Below are 20,013 nucleotides of genomic sequence, written 5' to 3'. Positions count from 1 at the left end.
GAAAAATAATTAAACTACGACTCTTGATGCGTCAAGACGCGTTCCCATGGTCAAATAAAGTAGAAACAAATTGAGTATCTCCACTGGTACAGCAGTTTCGTATGTTGAAAATTGCCTGCAATGACAATGTCTGCCCTGAGTTCTTTCTGATTCTGCTTCACAAGTGGAACAAGAAAATAGAGACCTGTTCCAGGTATATCTTCAATTTACAAGTGCATCCAGTGCATCGAATTATCGATCCAGATAATCGTGGAGAATAATTCAGTCTGATAAATCATTGAGATCTAATTGTAATTAATTCGTCGATCGACCGATGCCAGTGTGTGTGACATGAATTAATCGGTCGATTTTCCTTGGAGCTGGAATTCACGATAATTGGATGACAAATGTCTCTTTTTAATAAACCGAAGAGGAATATCAGGAGGAGGTCGTTCAACGACGAGTCCGAGGACAATGAAAACAGGATGGAGATTGATCAAGAACCCGTTAAGGTTAAGCCGAGGAGAAAGGATAAGCCTAAGCAGACGCTCCTCAGTTTTGGCGAGGAGCTGGATGAAGGTTATTTTTTCATCGAATTTATTTCCTTTAATCCTGAATTCACCCATTTTATCACTCAATGCCCTTATTTCCACGTGTATCCCTAATTTATTCACAACGGATATAATACGAAATGCAGTAAACCAGATAATCGCTTTAAATGATAGACAATTGATGAATCAACGCAAGTTAATTATGCATTATGTAATGTTGATTAATATTTCAGCTGATGATGGTGAGGTTTTTAAAGTGAAGAAATCATCTCGGAGCAAAAAACTGATGAAACAACTCGATCACGAGAGGAGAAAAAAGAAAGGTGAAGAGAAAATCCAAGTGGACTCTGAGCAAGCAAACATGTCCATTAAGCGCGACAAAGATTTAGAAATAAAGACAGATGATCTAGTAGTAAGCTATCTCTATGATGTCTTATTAGTTATTAGTATTTACTACAATTTTTTTTATATTTAATGTTATCACCAATGACAGGGTCATTTCATATAAATAATCCTGTTCGTCTGATTGTGGCTGATTAGCTATTTGTGGTGGCCCAATCGTTACTGACCTCTTATCCCCTGCAGAATTTTTTCAGTCAGATTTCACTCATGAGTTTATCGTCTCCTTAATTCGCAGGTTAAAATTAAAAATGCGGGACCACTCATATTAAATGGGAGAGCTGCCCTAGTAGCTGGAAAGGATGATTATAGTTCTGAGGACGAGGAGACCAGTAAGACACATACTTTTAGGAAAAATACTGCCCAACCAGATACCATGAAACTGCTTTTGCAGAGTGAGTTCACTCATTCGCTTTCATATAAAAATTTTTATCTAGAACCGTTTCTCGATTTTAATGTATTCCTTGCAGGTGGTTGTATTCCTGATGCAGCTATGATTCATGCTGCACGAAAAAAACGCCAGAAGGCAAGGGAATTGGGCACTGATTACATACCAATTGAGGAAACAACGTGAGATTTCAAAATTTTTTAATTGGAAAATAATTGAGCTGGGGGATTTGATGATTGAGTTTATATTCTTACAGGGAGGATAAGGGAAAATCGAGGCTAGTTCGAGAAGAAGATCATGATCGTAGTGATGATGATGATGAGGACAGAATCGATATGACAGTGAATACTGAAGCCAGGGATAAGGAGAAGAGAAGGGAAGCCTTCCTCGCCTCCCAAGTTACCATAAAACGTATTTATTCAATCTTTTGACATTTTCGTTTTTACATGGTGGATCTTGAATTATTAGATATATTTTTTCATACAGTATCAGACGATGAGAGTGAGCATGGACTCGAGGAAGAGGAGTGGGAGGTCCAGCAGATCAGAAAAGGAGTTACTGGAGCCCAGGTATTGATCCCTCTCCATTAACATGAAAATTATAATATTCTTGTGATAATTCATAACAATATTATCGTAGATTGCAGCTGCTCAACAAGACTCAATAATGCAGCACCAGTACAGCATGGGAATGAATCCAAACCAAATGATTGGAGGAAGTGGAGTGCCAATGGAGATGGTCCTAATGCCTGCTCCACCACCACCTCCCTCAATTCAACCCCCTGATCCCACCAAAGTTGTCCCTGTGTCACCTCAGGAAGTCTTGGAGAAAATGAGGGCGAGGTATGATCTCACATAAATTATTATCTTTCTCTCCAGGGACTAGTCTTTTTTTTTTAATTTTATCCGCAGAGTCGCTAGCTTGCAGCAGGTTCACAGACGTCATCAACAGGATCAAATTCAGCTGCAAGAGGAATTAGAGCAGACCGTGAAGGAGCTGGATGAGGGCTCAGTGCGTGCACCCGAATTGGCACAGCGCTTCAGATATTACCAAGAGTTGCGTGGGTATGTCACTGACTTGGTAGAGTGTCTTGACGAGAAGGTGGGTTCTCACGCTATCACGTTTTTTCATTTGTCCGCTTTCCTCATTCTCTCTATTTCACTTATCTGAAAGACCGATGATTATTTTTGTTGGATGCAACAGTTTATTTTGTTCGGGTTAAATTTATTTTTGTACGTCGGGGGTCACAATCTTCTCTGTGTCAACTGAATTGTTTTTGTTACTGGAACTCAATCATTTCGTGATGACAATGAATTTCTCTCATTTGTTAGCTGCCTCTGCTGACGGGACTGGAGCAACGGTGGGTGGATCTGTATGGTGACAGATCCAATGAGTTAATTGAACGACGCAGGCAAGACACCAGGGATCAGGCTGAGGAGATCACTTCTGCTGCACGTCTGTATTCTATTGAATTTCTAAATTTTCAATTTATCTCTCTAAGATTCAGAGATATCCTTAAAAAACTCTTTGAAATATCAACTAAATCAATTTGTTATTCAATTCCAGGAGGTCAACCAGTGCGTCGAGGTCCAGAGGACGATGCAAGAATCCGTCGAGCAACAGAACGAGAGGGACGACGTGCGAGACGTCGAAGAGCTCGTGAACTTAACCGCAATATTCCCAAACACATCGACGGCATGTCGAGCGACGAGGAAGTCACTGAGCAGCAGAATCTGATATTCAAGCAGACAAAAGAGGAGATCGACGAGGAGAGCCAGACGATATTCTCCGATGTAATCGAGGACTTCTGCTCAGTCCGGGGGATCCTGACAAAGTTGGAGTCCTGGAGGGAAACCGACATAGAGGCCTACACCGAGGCCTACGTCTCCCTATGCATTCCCAAGATGATCTCACCGATCATTCGACTTCACCTCATCACTTGGAATCCTCTGATGGAGAGTGCTGACATCGAGAGAACAAAGTGGTACAATTTACTGCTGCTCTACGCCCTGGACAAAGGGGAGACCGAGGAGAGCCTGAAACGTGACCCAGATGTGCGATTAATTCCCCTGGTCATCGAGAAGGTCATTTTGCCGAAACTTACGGCCATTGTCGAAAAAATATGGGATCCCTTGTCCACGTCCCAGACCTTGAGGCTCGTGGGAACTGTCAGTCGACTCGTCAGGGATTATCCTAATCTCAACGACACCAGCAAAAATCTTGAGAAATTATTCAATATCATTTTAGATAAAATCAAAGCAGCTGTTGAAAACGATGTGTTCATTCCAATATTTCCTAAACAAGTGCTGAACACCAAGCACACGTTTTTTCAACGACAATTCGCAATGGCTGTTAAATTGCTGAGGAATATTTTGAGCTGGCAGGGACTTCTCGGGGATACACAGCTGAAGAATCTTGCCCTGGGCTCACTGCTCAATAGATATCTCCTCGCTGGGCTGAGGGTCTCACCTCCTGTCGATGCTTTGGGTAAAGCAAATATGGTAATTTCATTTTCAATGTCATTTTGATAAATCAAACATATTTCGATTACAAAAAAAATTCAATTTGTCGTTTTTTAATTGAAATTACAGATAATGAGTACTTTACCAAGAGCTTGGCTTCAGGGCGCGACCATTGAACATCTTAAGATGTTCGCTACACTCATTCAACAATTAAGTGATCAACTAGATCAAGCTAATCCTGCCCACAAGTGAGTTGTTCTTCACACTTTGAGAATGATCTATTAATACCAATCGGTGGATTCTGAGATAAAAATATATTTTTTTTTGCAGTGAAGCCTGGGACTACTCCAAAGCGATTCTGTCGATAATTAAACCGTAATAATTTCACGCCTAGACTTCACTTCAACGTCATCTAACGATATTTCTTATTGAAATTGCTTTGTAAGGGTGAAATAGGCGTTTGCGTTGTAAAAATCTGAATTCATCAATCACATTTTGTATAGTAAAAAAATAATGCACGACAAATAGCGCTAAAATTCAATAAAACCCTAAAATGATAAATAATTGACTGTGGATATTTGCAGTGCGATGAGAAAATAAAGTTCTAGAGAAATCATACTGACGTTAATCTCTCCTCCCAATTCCAAATTCTTTTTTTGAGTTCTGAAGAGGCTCTTATCACCATAGTATTCACTGAACTCTAAATATAGAAGAGGTCGAAGGTCATTTTATCACAAATTACGTTTCACCATGAAAATATTTGTACAAATAACACTACAAATTGCAACTGAAGAATCACCCTCGAATTATCGTGTGGAATTTTTTTCCCACTGGCTATCCCCTAATATTATGTATTTTCTCAATGACTTGGAGAGGGAGAGAAGAAAGAGGATGACGAACGGAGAGAGTGAGGGGAAAGGAGAAAAAAGATATTAGTGTCTGGGGCTACACTGATATGATGTACAAAGAGGACATGATGAGATTGAGGATAATCAGCCGATGGGATAATTTAAACTAACACGAGTAAGCTGGGGATACACATTGACGTTTATTAAACTTTGAGATAGTCGAGCTGTTAACGTACACTCGACCGGGTCATCAAACAGACCCGTGACTTTTCTGATTACTTCAGTCGACATCACTATTCCCAGCGGTCTCAACAATGTTGCCTCCAGGTACGTTTCAACTTCAAAAAAAATCACAATCCCACTAAAACTCCAGCCAACAATATCCATTTATATTCTAATAACTATCCCAGAAACAACCCACCGAACAATTTCCCATTGCTCTCTCCCATTTCCCCAATATCTCTGAATCCAACAGTTATCAAAATTTTAATTTTAATTGTTAATTGAATTTTTTTTTATTCAAATAAAAAAAAGGATAAACAAAAATTTTACTGATTCTCTCAGATTCAGAGATATTCCCCCATAACTTGAGTAGTTAAACAGAATTCAAATGAATTTGAATCCATTTCGTCGGCTATTTCGGATTGACGTTTGACGATTGACGTTTGACGTCGGTTTCTGGACAGATGGGATTATGAGGACATTAAAAATATCATGGATATTATTGCTGATGGCTGGGACAGGGGATGCGAGTGATTTATTCGAGAATGGAAAGAGGTACACGTACTCTTACTTCACGGAAGTGAATTCCGGCTCGTTGCTGCCATCGAGAGCGGCTTCCACCTGGGGATTGAAAGGAATTCTCGACGTGGAGACGACGGATACAGCTGCAGTTGTCCAGGTACGATTTTAAAAATAAAAGTTAGCATTCGGTGTATAAACAAAAGATGTGTCATTCAGCTGCACTCGGTGGAGACGTTCCTCCGCAATGGCCTGGACAATCGAGAAGAATCCAGGTTCACGAGGAAAAACATTGCAGACCTGGAGAGGCCTTTTCGATTGATCTACAAAGACGGATTGATCGCCAATTTTAGTGCGTCAACTGAAGCTGTCTGGGCGATCAATATCCAGAGAAGTATTGCTGGTGTTCTCCAGCTTGATTTAGTTACTCTCGACAAAGAAGTGGCTTTCCATTCTCTGGAGAATAATCACTACGGGAAATGTAATATCGAATATGTGGTGGCTCCGGATGGTGATAATGAGATGGTTATAAGGAAATTTTTCGATCCTCGCACGTGTCAAGGCCATCCACACAGAACTTGGACCAATGTACCGAGATTAGAGTGTCCAAATAGAGATGAGGTAATGAAAATCACGAAAACAACAGCTCTATCTGAGCACTCTGACCTATCTTAGATCATTTCATTCATGTTTTTAGGAGAGATAGGGAAATTTACGGTTTAGTAAACGCAGATATCACGTCGGCTTTCTTTTTATCTTCCGTAAACATCTGGCATTTGGTGAACATTCATTCATTTCAAGTCGATTTTTCTCGTCGGTAAATACTTGATGATAATTAAAATTCCCACACCCAAGGGATTTTTTCCACAGATTAAATTCTTCTATGAACTAATTGTCGATTTGAAAAGACGTTCAGTAATGAGTTAATGGAATTAAAATGGAAAAATTAATTTTTAGAATCCAGTGATAAAATCCAGTGAACGACTGTACAAAGTTGTGACACAGCAGAACACCACGAAAATCACCCTGATCAATGCAACGGGAGAAATCTATATCCAACCATTTCGAAGCCTCGGCGAGGCTCAATTCCTATCAACAAGACAGATAATCGAGTTGACGGGAGTAACGGACTCACGCCACACGGTGTACACTGAAAAATTTACTGAAGTATATCTCCAGCATGAACTGGCCGAGAATGATTTATCTCAGGGGCGAGGGGTTCCCTCGAAAGATAAAATATTCAAATGGATATCGACTCTCCTAGACCGTCTGAGTCAGCGATTAGAGAATCCAGGTCTAGATACCGATATAGATCATCTTCACAACAATACGATATCGATTTTACTGTACTACCTGGGGCAATTGGATAGGTCCGACCTGCAGGCGGCATACAGGAACATCTCGGGTACGAGCTACAAAGAGGAGACAATCCGCAATATGTTCCTGGAGACACTTCCCCAGATAGGAACGAAGGAGTCAGCGTTGTTTATCCTGGAGCTCATCCAGAAGAACAAAGTCTCAGACATAACAGCGATGCAATTATTAACACAACTGCCCTTTCATATTAGAAAGCCAGATGTTCAGCTGCTGGTGGGTCTCCAGCCTCTGATTAATCTCGCAAGCAAGACATCGCCGGAGGTGAGTAACACGGGAATTCTGACGTTTGGAACTCTCATCTACAGGACTTGCCTGGTGTACTGTCCCTACGAGATGCTCGACGACTACGTTCGCCTGTATCTCGACAAGTTCACTGAGAGCAACGTCTACGAGAAGAAAATGATTTGGCTGGAGGGTCTATCGAATATTCAGCTGGGAAAAGTAGTCGAGTTCCTGGAACCAATTGCCAGTGGAAACAGCGTGGACTCGAGGCACCTGCGGGTACTAGCAGCCTGGGCATCACTACCAACAGCTCCACTCAGGCCTGACGTTATTTACCCCGTCTACTGGCCCATCCTGGTGAACAGGACTGAGCACCTGGAGATGAGAATAGCTGCCCTGACTCTCCTGATTGTTTCAAATCCCTCAGCCAATCGAATTATCTCTCTCTACTGGTACATCCAGAGTGAACCCAACGTTCATCTCTACAATTACTTCTACACGAGTCTCAAGTCCATGGAGAGTACGACATTTCCCTGCTACAGGCACATTCGAGCAATCGCTGGCCAGTTCACGAGAATTCTCAGGAAACCAGACAAAAGTAATCCTGTTGTCACTGGTCATTATCTCTTTGATTATCAGGACACGAAGAGGAACTTTGGGGCTATGGTACAGAGTATCATCATCGCGAGCCCTTTCTCGAATATTCCGGAAGTCGCTTATTTCACGTTGAACTCCCACGGCAGTGGAACGACATTCAACGATTTTTCGTTGTACGTCAAGGCCACAGGGCTGATGCAGTCCCTGTCGAGGTACCTGGAGAGCCCGACGAGGATCAAGGATATCCTCAAGGAATTTAAATTCAATAAAAAGCAGAGAGAGCACATACATCTCGAGCTGATCGTCAGAGTCCAGCAGAAGGCTGTCCTCTGTCTTCATTTCAATGAAAGCAACATTGCTAATGCTGTTTCTTATTTATCTGCACTCCCAGATAATACCTATCACATCTATAAGAATATGGAGTTCCACGTGAATCAGCAGAGGATCAATGTCCCTCTGACTATCGAATCAGTTCAGGCCAGCGACCTGGGGACAACTGTTCGAATGGCAGCCACTGCCACCTCCCTTTTCTCGATGAGGGGTAATTTCACTCACTTCCCCGGGGGCAGAAGTAATCACGTAATTTTTCGAACTGCTATTCATGGGACGCAGACTGTGGAGACTTACAATCCAATAATCGATGTGTGGCACGCAGCAGAACGTGCGTTATCCATTCACGGGTATCTCCCAGCGAATGTCACTGTTGGACTCACTGATAAATTATTTTTATCTTACAATACACCAGCGGAGTACCTCAGGACTGGTGTGACAATTCACACGAGAACAGCCACGACGATCAGGGGAATGGAGGCAAAGCGGAAGATGTCTGAAATCTGTTCGAAATGCTCTCTTCGGCACACCGTGAGAAAAGGAGGTGATATGCTGCAGGACAAAGTCGTCTTCGAGACTATAGTCCCCGAATTAGGTGGGAGACTGCAGTTCAAGGTTTTTGATTGTGAGAAGCAAGTGAGCTCCAGCGATTTACTGAGTGACATTCTCTCCCATCACCACAGCAATCACCACTCATTGACAGCAGCCAGAATTCCCCTGATGGGGATTCACCTGCTGGATTATCTGACGTACGTTTCACCGAGTGGCAGCTGTGGCTTGTCATTCTACATCGAGCCAGTCAATATTCAGCCCTCCGAGGTGAGACTGGAGGCATTGAAAAATGGAAATCGATACATGTTATCGTTGACGAGGAGTGAGCTCGAGTCCAGGGAGATCCTTCAGCAGTGGACCGTGGCAGGTCTCTATGAATCCATCAGTTGGCTGTCTGATACTGTCAAGATCAAGGCCAGCAAGACTGTGAGCAGTGACAGGGTATTCAAGTTCTGTGTGAAAATTGACAGGCTCATCCCCTGGAGCTGGGACTTGCTGAGCACAAAACACTCGGAGCCAGCGTCTCTGGATATCCAGATGGTATGGGGTTACGCGGATTCTGCCCAGGGCAAGTGCACGGGATCGAGTTTATCGATGAATCTCGCGGCTGAGGTCAGCGAGGAACAGATTGAGGAGAGTAAAGAGGATGTCTGGCCTTACAAACAGTGCAGACAGCAGTCGTATGAGAAAAATATTGTCCCCTACACTCCAGCTTGTTACGAGGCCTCCAGAGAACTCTCCACCCTCAGGAGATACCAGATTTTCGTCTCCTATGAAAATTTGCCGGATGAGATGATGGGGCTACTCAGGAGGATGAGGGCACTCTATGACGTCATCGGGGGAAACAGTAGCTATGTCAGGAGTGACAATCAATTTGTCATCGTAGCGACTTTTCCCAAGGACCCCACGGAGGCTACGATGAGTGTTAACAGAAATCAAGTTCCTATTCAATATGACAGAGACCTGGTGGACTCGATCCTCGCCAGGACGAGGCTTCATCGGTACATCGATAATATTGTTCGTCGAGCTCTCTTCAGTTTCTGCAGTGTCACGCGGGAGAGCATTATATCTACTAGAAATGCCACGAAATCCACAGAAAACGACAGGGAGTATCTCGCTTTGGGCCACTGCAATGATCGAAACCCTGGATTCGCTCTGACAGTGAAAATTCAGGAAGCAGGACTGTTTCTGATGATTTACGATGCACTCGACAATGTCACGATTATTCCAGAAGGGGATGGAGTGGTGATATCCAATTACGAAAAGAAGGTCATGATCAGTAGGAATTTCGAGTGGACTGGATTGAATTCTAAGAGGTAAGTCTGGGAGGTACTTTTGTAATTATTCAAGAAGTGAATTTAAATACTTCGGATTTTATCGAAACAGATCTTTAAAGTGTCTTCAAAATTATTATAATTTTTTTTCAGGTTCAGAATGGACAGGCAGTCGGTTCATGTATTCCTAAGCAATATTCTCACGTTTGTTCACTACACGCAGGATCAGATACTCCTCTTCTTCCCTAATTATATTCAAGAATTTGCGTGTGGCGTTTGTACTGCCAGCAGTTTTGACGACGACGGGATGTACGAGAGGCTCTGATAGTTTTATGTATCGAATTATGTTATTTATAGGTGTAGGTGAGAGAAAATGTTCGTCTACAGGAATAAAGATCGTTTTTTTAAATAAGGAGTCACATAACAATCACGCTTTGGGTGACTCAGAAGTTCAGGAGTGAAGACAATAATAATAGTGATAACAATAACTTACAAAAAGTACGAGGAACACGATTTTCTAATGAGCAACTAGATGCAGACGTTCAGGTGATCATCCATGACCTCTGCAGAATACATTTCCATGCAGACAGGGCAGGGATATTCAGTCGGTTTTGATTTTCTATTTTTCACTGGGGAGATGTCGTCATCTGTGTCGTCGCCGTAACGAATTTTTACACAGATATCTAAGTGTTCTAGTAAAGACATATCTGGAGTAATTCGAGTCCCGCAGATGAGGCAGTCGTGAGCTCCTGTGTCGGGAGGGGTTGTCCTGACTTCAGGATTTTGGGACTTATTTTTCCTGGAAGGAGTTTTAGGTTTATCCTCAGCCCTCGAATTTCCACCGAAGATACATCGATTCACGTGATCCTGAAGGCCATCAACAGGAATATTATCAAAGCAGAGAGGACACTCGATCAGATCCTGTCCTCCAGCATCACATGGACCAGCCCCTGCATCTGCATTCCCTTTCTCGAGGCACTCATCAAGGTGAGTATTTATCGAGGCCTCTGGGAATTTAATGTGACACACTGGACACTCCTGGAGATTGCTGGACTCAATCCTTGGTTTTTTAGCGACTGGTGTAGTCAGATCCATTACTGGGCCTTTGGTCTTGGGGGGAGTGGAGAATTTATCCAGTAGACAGCTTCTTCCAGAATTACTCCCTCCTCCGAGGACTCCAGAAATTTTGTACCTCGGTTGAGAAGGGGTCTGAGGGCTCCCTTTGGAGGTTGAGCCTGCGGGGCCTCCTGTCCCCCATCCTCGAACGTTATTCGCACTGGTCCCCAATTTTATCGAGCCTGAGGATCCGAAATTATCATTTTTTTTAACTTGACTCGAACCAGGTCCCCCTGTTCCAAATCCATGAACATTGTTGGCAGAAGTTCCCAATTTTACAAGACCCTGGGGCACAGGTTTCTGCTCCCGAGGGGGACTCAGCCACGTGTCCAGGGTTTGATTAGGCTCCGACTTCTTTCGAGGCTTCCTTCCACCTGAATTCTTAGAGTTCGGTTTATCTGGTTCTCGAATTTTTACGAAAGTCCCTCCACACGTTCGGCGATGCGCTTCGTACCAACAGTCTGAAGGACCTGGTGGTCGATTCATAGCTCGTCTCACGGTCCCAAAATAGGGGGCTCGATTTTTGCAGGGACCATTGCACTTCCACCAGTGCTGCTGGTACAGTTTCACCTCATCGTGGAAATTGTGGTAGATCGTTATGTTGGTTCCAGCCTCTGCGTTGATTCTCCTCATGTGTTTGCAGAATTCAGGGCCATGGCCGTCCCTGTCACGATTATTATTCGTGAGGAAGAGGTAAGCGTGTATCATCTCGTGGAGGAGAGTCTCCACCAGGTCTTTTCTCGGGCGCAGTTTCAACAGCGGAGCACTCAGGGATATTACACACTGCCTGTTACGTGATCTAAACGTGCAGACACCTGCACATGAGGTCATACGAGGACTCCATTTCACCTCGACTGGTAGCAGAACATTGCGAAAAAATTTCGCATTGAACTGAACAAAAAGAGTGTGAATGTTTGGAATTGGATCCACTGTCTCCAGAGTCTGATCGACTAACGTGCGTGGCTGATAATTCTCTTTATTGATCTGTGATTAGAGAAACGGATTGTGAATTAAAATTAATTCTATGGATAGTAGTGAGGAATAGATAATTTTGAAAATTACGTGTTCTGGAAAAACAGCATTTTCGGTCACTCCCAGATGATCCTGTTCCCAATCCTCCCACTCCAACCATTCTGAATTGTTTCGAATATGTCTCGACATGATTGAATCATTCGTAATTATTTTATTCGCTGGAAAATTCGTGCAGCTACTGAACAACAATAATCTCCAGAGTATTTTCTGCTGTTGAGACAAAATCCGAGAAAATTAACCTGTAGCGCCCCTGGTGGATATCCAATATCTCCAAAAATTTCTAATAACAAAGAGTTTTATTTACGAAGATGGCGGATCACATGGTCAGAGAGTTGGAAGCTGCGGCACAAATAATTTTAGTAAGATATTTCATGGATATTTTAAATAAAATGCACCTGCAAATCTATTCCATAATACAATCGCCAGCCCAATGAATCCCGAAACTGCACTCAAGCACTGATTAATCACTGATAAATCCAATTGATGCGCTGTTAATTAAGATCCGTTGGGTTATGTTGACTAGAAAACAAGTTTATCACAGTTTATCTCGGTTTCAGGCACCCCCAAATGTTGTAACGGCTGAACAGCGTCAGTCAGCAGAGGCTGTTTTTTTAAATTTTCGGAAAACAAAGTCACCGTACGAGTTGTGTCGAACCATATTAGAGACGAGCACTGTCGATTATGTACTTTTCGAGGCAGCAGGACTCGTCAAGGCAGCTCTCATCAGAGAATGGAATTTATTACCGAGCAGTGATATTATATCGTTCAGGCAGTATCTCCTGCACTACATCATTAGTAAACCAACGCTTGCACCATTTGTCAGGGAACGAATACTCCAGGTTATTGCCATAATGGTGAAGAGAGGTAGCATTGAGGATAATGGAGAAGAGAGGAGAGCAATGCTCAACGAAGTCGAGGGTATGGTTATGAGTGGTGATATGCAGAGGCAACTTCTTGGCTGCAGCATGATATCAGCTCTGATGCAGGAGCACGCATCGACAGTTAAATCGTCGGACGTTGGGTTGAGGTGGGAAGTGCATTTCAATGCTAAAAAACATTTTGAATCAACCGATTTGAAGCGTATATTCAAATTCAGCATAAGTGCCCTGTCAGAGCTAACGAAGGACGGAATCCCTGAGGCGAGTCTGCCACTCGTCAAGCATTTACTCTCAATTGCTGAGGGGGTTCTCGTCTGGGGTTTTGTGTCCGCTAATTTGCCTAAAAAGCTCATCGGGGTTTTTGAGGCTGTCTACGAGTCTGATAGCAGTCCTGCCCTTCGAATGGGGCCTGTCTGGCAGGAGGTTATCCTCGAGCCAGTTCTGCCAGTGTTCTTCGGGTTGTACTGGAAGGTCAGGACAAATCCTCAACTAGCCCATCACGCCAGGAACTGTCTCGTACAGCTTGCCAGTCTCAACGGTGGAGTTGTTGCCATCTACGCAATTCAGATCGAGTACCTCACAAATTACCTGAATGAATTTCTCAAACTTGTCTCCAATATTGAGATAATCGATCAGGAGGCATTTGGGATTGCCAATATGGTACGCAAGCTCATCACGTTCTTCCGTCCAGCTTTGAATTCAATCCCAGAAGAGATATTACGATCATTCATGGAACAAGTGTCAAGACTGACATGTATATTCGCTGAGGGAGCTGCTCAGGAGGAATCCATATGCGCTCAGGATTGCCTATACATGGAGGCCTTTGAGAAGATGTTGGAGACGTGGTCCTCGGTGCTGTCAGAGGGCCATCTGTTCCCCGCTGAGTTCTGCCAGCAGAGTTCCGCGCAAATATTCAATGTCTATCTCAAGTGTCATCTTTCTGCCCCAGAGGGTACCAGAAATTCTCAGGACGATCCCAACGAGGACATTGACAACTGCGAGGAAGACGATCGAGCGAAATACAAGGAACAACTCCAGACGATTGGTAATTTTGGAAGGCAGGTCCTTAGTCACTCCCTCCCTGTCCTCTCTCACCTCCTCGAAACAAGAACGAGTAAGTTGAGACAGCAGTTGAGCCAGCTGGTGGGTCAACCCAAGACTCTCAACATGAATGCCAATTTGAAAGAACTGTACGAGGACCTCCACTGGCTGGTGCTCATTGCTGGGCACGTCCTCTGCATGGAATCCGATGGAGAAGCTGCTCTGATACCCTCAGAGGTGATGAAGTACAGCATTGAGCAGCCACAACAGGGTCGAGTGGACGTAAACGTGTCTCTACAGCTGTTGGCATCTCTGGGGCACAATATCTCTGAGATTCAAGGTGCTGAGGAATCCGCAGATCACGTCATTCGACTGACAGCCGCAGTGTTTCGACTTTGTGAAATTGAGAAGACAGCAATTGGGGCCAATATTGCTGATACTTTAAGCCCAGAATTGAGCAGTACAATCGTCTGGTTTTTGCGGAGGTGGTCGCTGAATTATTTACTACCCTACCCTATTGAGAATTATTACACTCAAATAAGTCCAACTCTTTTACAAGCCTTTGGATATGATAGCCTGGGGGCACCCTGGCTCGCCAATTTTTTCATAGAGAAGGTCGAGTGCAATGTTAACACTTTCAAAGGCGAGCAGAATCTCATAAAAGGCACGATGCAGTTGCTGGTTGCACTGGTTGATTCACAATCAAAAGCTGCTTACATGCTCAAATCCGAGAGGTTTAGAAATCTCATTGATTTAGCAATTAAAACCCAATTACCGCAGACTGCGAAACGAGGATTGATGAGGGCAATTGTTCAGGCTGGAGCTGCTCTGCCTAATGAGAGCAATGAAGGATACTGGAGGCAGACACTCGAACCACTGCATGATAGGTTCAAACAGATTGTGTCGAATAATAATTTCTCGAGATCGTATCACCAAGAGGAGGTGAGAGTCCAGATCATTGATGTCCTGGAATCATTCATTGGGGCTGCTCAGGGCGTTCAGGCTTCTACTGTCAAGCCAGTTTTTAATTATATATCTCCAGTACTGGCGGAGCTTGCCAATGCCCTCGGACTCTATCACAATTATCAGGAGATGGTGCAGTTGATTTTGGAGCTGTTCTGCGAGTGTACGAGAAGAATGCTCTGTTATCTGCCTGAACCTCAGAGCATCAGGGTCTACGAGGCCTGTCTCCAGATCATTCAGACTTATGCCAGGTGCAATACCAATCGACTGACTGTCGATGTCACCAAAGAGGAGGACACCTTTCAGGATATTCTCCTGCTTATGCAGCTGTTGACAAATTTATTGAGCAAAGATATTCTTGATTTGAGTCAGAGCGAGGCATCTCCTGGGCAGGAACAGCAGCAACAACCTGTAAAACCTGCTGATGTCTTTCTTTTTGGATTGAATATTGTCATGCCCATGATGACTATTGAACTCCTTAAATTTCCATCACTTTGTCACCAGTATTTTAAAATGATAACATTTGTCTGTGAGATATATCCAAAGAAAGTTTGTGAACTTCCCTCTGAGTTACTTCAACAATTAATGGCTTCAGTCGAACTTGGACTATTCTCATTTGGCCATCAAATAACAGTATTGTGCTGCGATATTATTCAAGTAATGGCGAAACATATTTATACTGAGGTGGATATAGGGCAACCGAGGAATCAGCTGATGGCACCGTTTATGAATGTGAGTATTAACTCAATTATTTTTAAAGATCGGGATTGATTTTTTAATCAATTTTTTTACATTACATGGTTTTTAAATATTTTCAGCTGCTGATGAATCTCATTCTATCGAACCAAATAGATTCCGATCTAGTATCAACTACTAGTATACCCTTGTATTTCCTGATCTGCTGTTATCAGGAGCAATATCACGCACTTGTACAAAATTTTTTGGCCGCTCAACGAGACCCAGAGATCGCCCAGAGACTGACTGTTGCATTCAACAATCTCACGAGGAACGTTCAATTGAACACAGAGCGAATTTCAAAACTCAAGTTTAGGGATAATTTTGACACTTTCGTTGTGACTGTTCAGGGCTTCATGCTGGTTAAATAGAAATGAATTGACGTTATTTACTCATCACAATACTCTTAATATAATATTTTTCAATTTCACCCTCCCATTTATCCACTCGAAATATTTGTTTTTATATTTTTCGAAGGAGATTGTTTTGCATTTTCACGAAGGAGATTTGATGAGGACCCATGGAATGTGCTTAATTGGGGGAGATAACTTTTACGTGATTGATGATACACCTGATGTATATGTGAGTGTATATACAGCTATAAATAGATTGGTTTATTGAGACTGCGGGGGAAATTTAATCATGAGAATAAGTGGGATAATGTAATTATGTAAGAAAGATAAGTCGATTGATTCAGACTCGTATTATTTTATTTCTTCACGAGAATAACGATATTGCCAAGATAAATGCAACTTTACATGTACATACATCTCGTTCTATGTTTACTTATTGTTTAAGTAGATTAAGTTAACGTCGTGAATAAATGAAAGATAGATGACAATTTTATTGAAAGTTTTACTCTACGATGCATATTTAAATACTAAATATTATGAACTCAAAGTGTATTGTCTTTCTTCGTGAATGAGAATAATTTAAAAAATGAAATATTTTTTAAACGATAGATTTTATTATTACGACTAGGGGACTTGTCCACGTGGATACATTGATATGTGGGTTTGTTTATCCTTCAAAAATTCTCCAAGTGTGAATTATTTCCAAATTTCTTCCACCATTTTTTTTTTCATCGTCTATATGTATAATAATATATAAATTGTATACACCCTCATTAAAAATTATTTGCCTGATTCACACATGCAATACGTTCAAGTACATCGTAGTTATGTCATTTCGTTCCTTATTTTATTGGTTAAATTGCCGTAAAGGATTAGGAAATAATTACCCTGTAAAGTAAGGGATATACTCGAAACGCCGCTTATTGTCCGCATGCCCTTTGCATACTACATTTTCATTTGTGCGAGTAATTATTATTTATTTTGATCAGAGAGCCTTCGATATAATGTTTTTTTTTATATTAATCATAATAAAAGATGCATAAATTGTATGCAGTTTGTATTGTTCATGTGCCGACGTTATTCTACGTGAATGCACCATTAATACACAGCAATATGTATCACAGAATCAATGCGTCATTTCTGTTTATCGTTTCAATTGAGAATAAACCGAAATAAATAGAAGAAAATTAATTACGAGTATTCATAATGATACACGTACGGAGCAATTATGGATTAGAAACACAATTGGGGATACTCAGAGTTCCGGAATAAATTAATAAGTCATGAGGATAATTTATCAATGAATTTTCACGCTCATAGTCGATGATTTCTGTCGGTGAATTGTTGGACCCACCCCTTGGTCAGGTTCAGGTAGAAATCAGAACCCTCTGGCTCGTAATCCAGGTATACGAAGTCCTTGTTGCTCACTGGTTTTGCTGGCTCTATCTGAGTACCTTCGTGCCATTCATTGAACGAAGTTATTGATACGACATTTGCACCACTCTTTATCGCACTTTTCCACGCAACGTCGTAGTATTGACCATGTCTACGGTGCCTCGTATTCTCGCCATTCCAGGCACGTACCTGAGGGCAAAATCGATTAACAATATTGCATCTTATGTGCAGCTCATGTGGTATGTACTACGAAAAAATGAAAGGAAAAAAAAATAGCCATGAGATAAAAATTGTAAATATGTCTCGTCAAGGATCGGAGTGTTATTGATCGATCCAAAAATTATTGATTTTTAGGGGTTTTTATTTTTTTTTGAGACCTACCTGAGTGTCTATGTAGCCCGGCCCAATACTCGGTACAAATAATAATCCATTTTGGATGGCAAATTTATTGAGATCCCTCCAGTTCTTCCAGGTACTCCCATAGCTAAATCCATTGACTGCGAAGTACGTGTAGAAGCCATCGAAACGTGATTTTTTAATGTGACTACGGTGACTCGAGTCGACGAGGAGCCCCATGTAGACGGCGTCGATTTCGGTGCCCCGGACGGTGAGATTTCCCCTTTCTGACAGGAGCTCCCACCACGCACTCGGTGGAAACACGTACGAGTCGTAAATATAGATTACTGGAAGGGCTGGTCCACTGGAATTTTCAATCCAAATGATGAAAGCCGCCGGAAATACAATGCAATATTTTAAAAGGCATGTGCCAAATCGAGACAAGTGGAATTTTTTTAATTTTCGATGAATCTATTATCTTGAGAAGAAAATATGAAAAGATCTTTATTGTCAGGCATTTAATACTCGAGAAAAAAGTCTCTCCATGTCTCCACCTCAAATCCATAGATCTCACGTCGTTCATAAAAACGTTGAATTCCACTTATCTCACTTTACCACTTCGCTCGTGAATGAGGGTAATATTATTCATGTTGACACTGCAGTTGGAGATTTACGACGTGTACAATACGAAGGGAATCTTACTCTCGTGTTCTCCTGGCTCGATGCAGCGCCGGATGCGACGAGTATTTCGAGAACAAATATCGTATATTTTCGATGAGATTAATTGGATTGCGGTCAGGATAGGGCTCGAGGTGGGGTGCAATCTTCAAATTGTATCTGTGCGCTGCATCAAGCAAATCCGGCATGACAGGATCTGTATTATCCGGTGTGTTTGGCGGTGTCCAAGATACCACCAGAACACCCACTCCAGCCTCCCTCAATTGTCGCATATGCAGATCAATTACCTACGATATATCGATTTAGTTTGAATACGAAGGCAATTCAGTAAAAAAATAAAACGAGCGAGAGGTATTGATCTCTCTCATTTTTTCTCTCTATTTTTCAATCATGTGTGTATTTTCCACCATCTGCTACTCACACAAGTTACACAAGCATAAACAAATAGATGAAAATTCAGGATTTTGAGGGATTGGAAAAGAAAGTAAAGAAGCAGTAGCAAAAGGGAAATAAAAAAAATTCTGCAATTATCCACCTGTGGATTTCTGGAGCTGTAGCACCCAAGACTGGGATAAAAGCTAGCTCCAATATCCGCTGGTGGTCTGTGTCTTCCCTCTGGGAATGTTCTCCTGTCATTTTTCTTCCAATTCGGAAGATACTCGTGATTCCAGTGCTTCCATGCCCCATCGTACTCCAATGACCGATACCACGCGTAATAAAACACATGAACATTGTAATTAATCTCGATACTCGTTGCATTCTGATTGCCCATGGGAATATTCTTCTTCTTCATCCTCCAGGCTAGCCTGGATATTCTATTCTGTATACTCTTCTCCCTCATCTCCAGGTACCTCTTGTCATTAATCTCCTTCTGGTTGTTCTCTCTGTTATCCTCGATGAGTGGATTTTTAGCACTGGCACCGGCATTCCCCAGAGGAACAGGTGCTATGCTACTCCATTCCACCGTTGGAGTCGTTAAAACCGTGTGTTGTCGGCATTTAACTGACTCGAGAGGTGATAATTTAATTATAATTGCCATAGCCATCAGAGTCGAGAGGATGAAGACAAGTGCCGAGAGGTAGAAACATCTTCGAAGAGATACTGCACTGGTTATCCCACCGAGCATCATGTAATTCCCCTCAAAAACTTGATCAATTATAATTTATCCTGTCATCCGTTGGTGCTCCAATATGTGCACAGATGTAACAAAGGACTTGCCGATGTCTTCGTCTACTTCATTAGCATCGAGGCCTCATTAACATGGCAAACGAGTTATTTATCGAGCAATCCCTCATCCCCCCAACGACACAAACTTCACGAAGCAAGCATTGCACTGAGCATTTCGTCATCAACATGCATAATGTCAAATAACTACGAATTACTGCTATCACTGGACACTCGATGCTGCACAATCCAATAAAGTGCTATCAGACTTGATTCTTGAGAACGACACGAGTGATTTTTTTTTGTGAGAATTATGTGGTAATGATATTGAGCGTTTGGAGCAGCTGGAGCAGCTGGAGCAGATCGAGTAGATCGAGCAGACTATCAGCCTCCAGAGATTTTAAGAAGGTTACATGTAAACTGTAATGACAAGTGTCACTTATTACTGAGAACATGGAGTGATGCGCACGCCGATAGTACTGTACTGTACCTTAATCTTTTGACAGAAGGCCCAGAAGGCGCAACAGTCTCTCACACATGCGAAAGTACCAAAAGTACATGGAAAACGAGGAAAACGTGTCATGTTATGAGAATTTGTATTG

General features: G+C 42.3%; 5 protein-coding genes across 8 annotated transcripts; 3 read left to right on the top strand and 2 right to left on the bottom strand.

Moving 5' to 3' along the window:
• Positions 1–120: 120 nt before the first annotated feature.
• LOC105268890 (PAX3- and PAX7-binding protein 1) lies at positions 121–4,395 on the top strand. 2 transcript variants are annotated; one of them, XM_011308779.1, is made up of 12 exons: positions 121–558; positions 764–942; positions 1,168–1,324; positions 1,400–1,499; positions 1,574–1,728; positions 1,804–1,886; positions 1,957–2,159; positions 2,229–2,418; positions 2,649–2,772; positions 2,884–3,818; positions 3,909–4,027; positions 4,110–4,395. In XM_011308779.1, the coding sequence occupies exons 1-12, from the start codon at positions 387–389 to the stop codon at positions 4,156–4,158; spliced, it is 2,466 nt and encodes an 821-aa protein (XP_011307081.1). In that variant the 5' UTR covers positions 121–386; the 3' UTR covers positions 4,159–4,395. The 2 variants fall into 2 exon arrangements, with proteins under 2 accessions (XP_011307081.1, XP_011307082.1); XM_011308780.1 differs by lacking the exon at positions 121–558 and having other exon boundaries at positions 771–853.
• Positions 2,419–12,103, bottom strand: LOC105268892 (sprT-like domain-containing protein Spartan). 2 transcript variants are annotated; one of them, XM_011308783.1, is made up of 3 exons: positions 11,899–12,103; positions 10,214–11,820; positions 2,419–2,483 (listed from the first exon to the last, which is right to left on the bottom strand). In XM_011308783.1, exons 1-2 carry the CDS (start codon positions 11,995–11,997, stop codon positions 10,249–10,251), a joined length of 1,671 nt encoding a protein of 556 aa, XP_011307085.1. In that variant the 5' UTR covers positions 11,998–12,103; the 3' UTR covers positions 2,419–2,483; positions 10,214–10,248. The 2 variants fall into 2 exon arrangements, with proteins under 2 accessions (XP_011307085.1, XP_011307084.1); XM_011308782.1 differs by lacking the exon at positions 2,419–2,483 and having other exon boundaries at positions 10,103–11,820; positions 11,899–12,102.
• Positions 4,479–10,244, top strand: LOC105268891 (uncharacterized). Its single transcript, XM_011308781.1, has 5 exons — positions 4,479–4,954; positions 5,314–5,528; positions 5,588–5,989; positions 6,326–9,762; positions 9,874–10,244. Exons 1-5 carry the CDS (start codon positions 4,942–4,944, stop codon positions 10,043–10,045), a joined length of 4,239 nt encoding a protein of 1,412 aa, XP_011307083.1. The 5' UTR covers positions 4,479–4,941; the 3' UTR covers positions 10,046–10,244.
• On the top strand, positions 12,104–17,011 carry LOC105268885 (exportin-4-like). Its single transcript, XM_011308771.1, has 3 exons — positions 12,104–12,227; positions 12,426–15,482; positions 15,569–17,011. Exons 1-3 carry the CDS (start codon positions 12,177–12,179, stop codon positions 15,854–15,856), a joined length of 3,396 nt encoding a protein of 1,131 aa, XP_011307073.1. The 5' UTR covers positions 12,104–12,176; the 3' UTR covers positions 15,857–17,011.
• Positions 16,178–19,975, bottom strand: LOC105268886 (glycoprotein endo-alpha-1,2-mannosidase). Of its 2 annotated transcripts, XM_011308773.1 has the most exons (5): positions 19,902–19,975; positions 18,783–19,831; positions 18,272–18,534; positions 17,615–17,933; positions 16,178–17,422 (listed from the first exon to the last, which is right to left on the bottom strand). In XM_011308773.1, exons 2-5 carry the CDS (start codon positions 19,374–19,376, stop codon positions 17,153–17,155), a joined length of 1,446 nt encoding a protein of 481 aa, XP_011307075.1. In that variant the 5' UTR covers positions 19,377–19,831; positions 19,902–19,975; the 3' UTR covers positions 16,178–17,152. The 2 variants fall into 2 exon arrangements, with proteins under 2 accessions (XP_011307075.1, XP_011307074.1); XM_011308772.1 differs by lacking the exon at positions 19,902–19,975 and having other exon boundaries at positions 18,783–19,894.
• Between the last annotated feature and the right edge of the window lie 38 nt (positions 19,976–20,013).

This window comes from Fopius arisanus, unplaced genomic scaffold, assembly GCF_000806365.1.
Source record: "Fopius arisanus strain USDA-PBARC FA_bdor unplaced genomic scaffold, ASM80636v1 scaffold00062, whole genome shotgun sequence".
Classification (NCBI taxonomy): Eukaryota; Metazoa; Arthropoda; class Insecta; order Hymenoptera; family Braconidae; genus Fopius; species Fopius arisanus.
This window is presented reverse-complemented; position numbering and strand designations above follow the sequence as displayed.

What these genes read in the sequence shown, in the direction of transcription:
- LOC105268886 (XM_011308773.1), bottom strand. Translation starts at nt 19,376, where the DNA reads ATGATGCTCGGTGGGATAACCAGTGCAGTATCTCTTCGAAGATGTTTC. An exon ending in CGAGCCAGGAGAACACGAGA is followed by an intron (nt 17,934 to 18,271) that starts GTAAGATTCCCT and finishes TGAAAATTCCAG; the next exon opens with TGGACCAGCCCTTCCAGTAA. An exon ending in CGGGCTACATAGACACTCAG is followed by an intron (nt 17,423 to 17,614) that starts GTAGGTCTCAAA and finishes TTTTGCCCTCAG; the next exon opens with GTACGTGCCTGGAATGGCGA.
- LOC105268885 (XM_011308771.1), top strand. Translation starts at nt 12,177, where the DNA reads ATGGCGGATCACATGGTCAGAGAGTTGGAAGCTGCGGCACAAATAATT. An exon ending in CTGCGGCACAAATAATTTTA is followed by an intron (nt 12,228 to 12,425) that starts GTAAGATATTTC and finishes TCTCGGTTTCAG; the next exon opens with GCACCCCCAAATGTTGTAAC. An exon ending in TGATGGCACCGTTTATGAAT is followed by an intron (nt 15,483 to 15,568) that starts GTGAGTATTAAC and finishes AAATATTTTCAG; the next exon opens with CTGCTGATGAATCTCATTCT.
- LOC105268891 (XM_011308781.1), top strand. An exon ending in AGTGTCCAAATAGAGATGAG is followed by an intron (nt 5,990 to 6,325) that starts GTAATGAAAATC and finishes ATTAATTTTTAG; the next exon opens with AATCCAGTGATAAAATCCAG. An exon ending in ACTGGATTGAATTCTAAGAG is followed by an intron (nt 9,763 to 9,873) that starts GTAAGTCTGGGA and finishes ATTTTTTTTCAG; the next exon opens with GTTCAGAATGGACAGGCAGT.
- LOC105268892 (XM_011308783.1), bottom strand. Translation starts at nt 11,997, where the DNA reads ATGTCGAGACATATTCGAAACAATTCAGAATGGTTGGAGTGGGAGGAT. An exon ending in ATGCTGTTTTTCCAGAACAC is followed by an intron (nt 11,821 to 11,898) that starts GTAATTTTCAAA and finishes CTCTAATCACAG; the next exon opens with ATCAATAAAGAGAATTATCA.
- LOC105268890 (XM_011308779.1), top strand. Translation starts at nt 387, where the DNA reads ATGTCTCTTTTTAATAAACCGAAGAGGAATATCAGGAGGAGGTCGTTC. An exon ending in TAAAGACAGATGATCTAGTA is followed by an intron (nt 943 to 1,167) that starts GTAAGCTATCTC and finishes CTTAATTCGCAG; the next exon opens with GTTAAAATTAAAAATGCGGG. An exon ending in CATGAAACTGCTTTTGCAGA is followed by an intron (nt 1,325 to 1,399) that starts GTGAGTTCACTC and finishes TATTCCTTGCAG; the next exon opens with GTGGTTGTATTCCTGATGCA.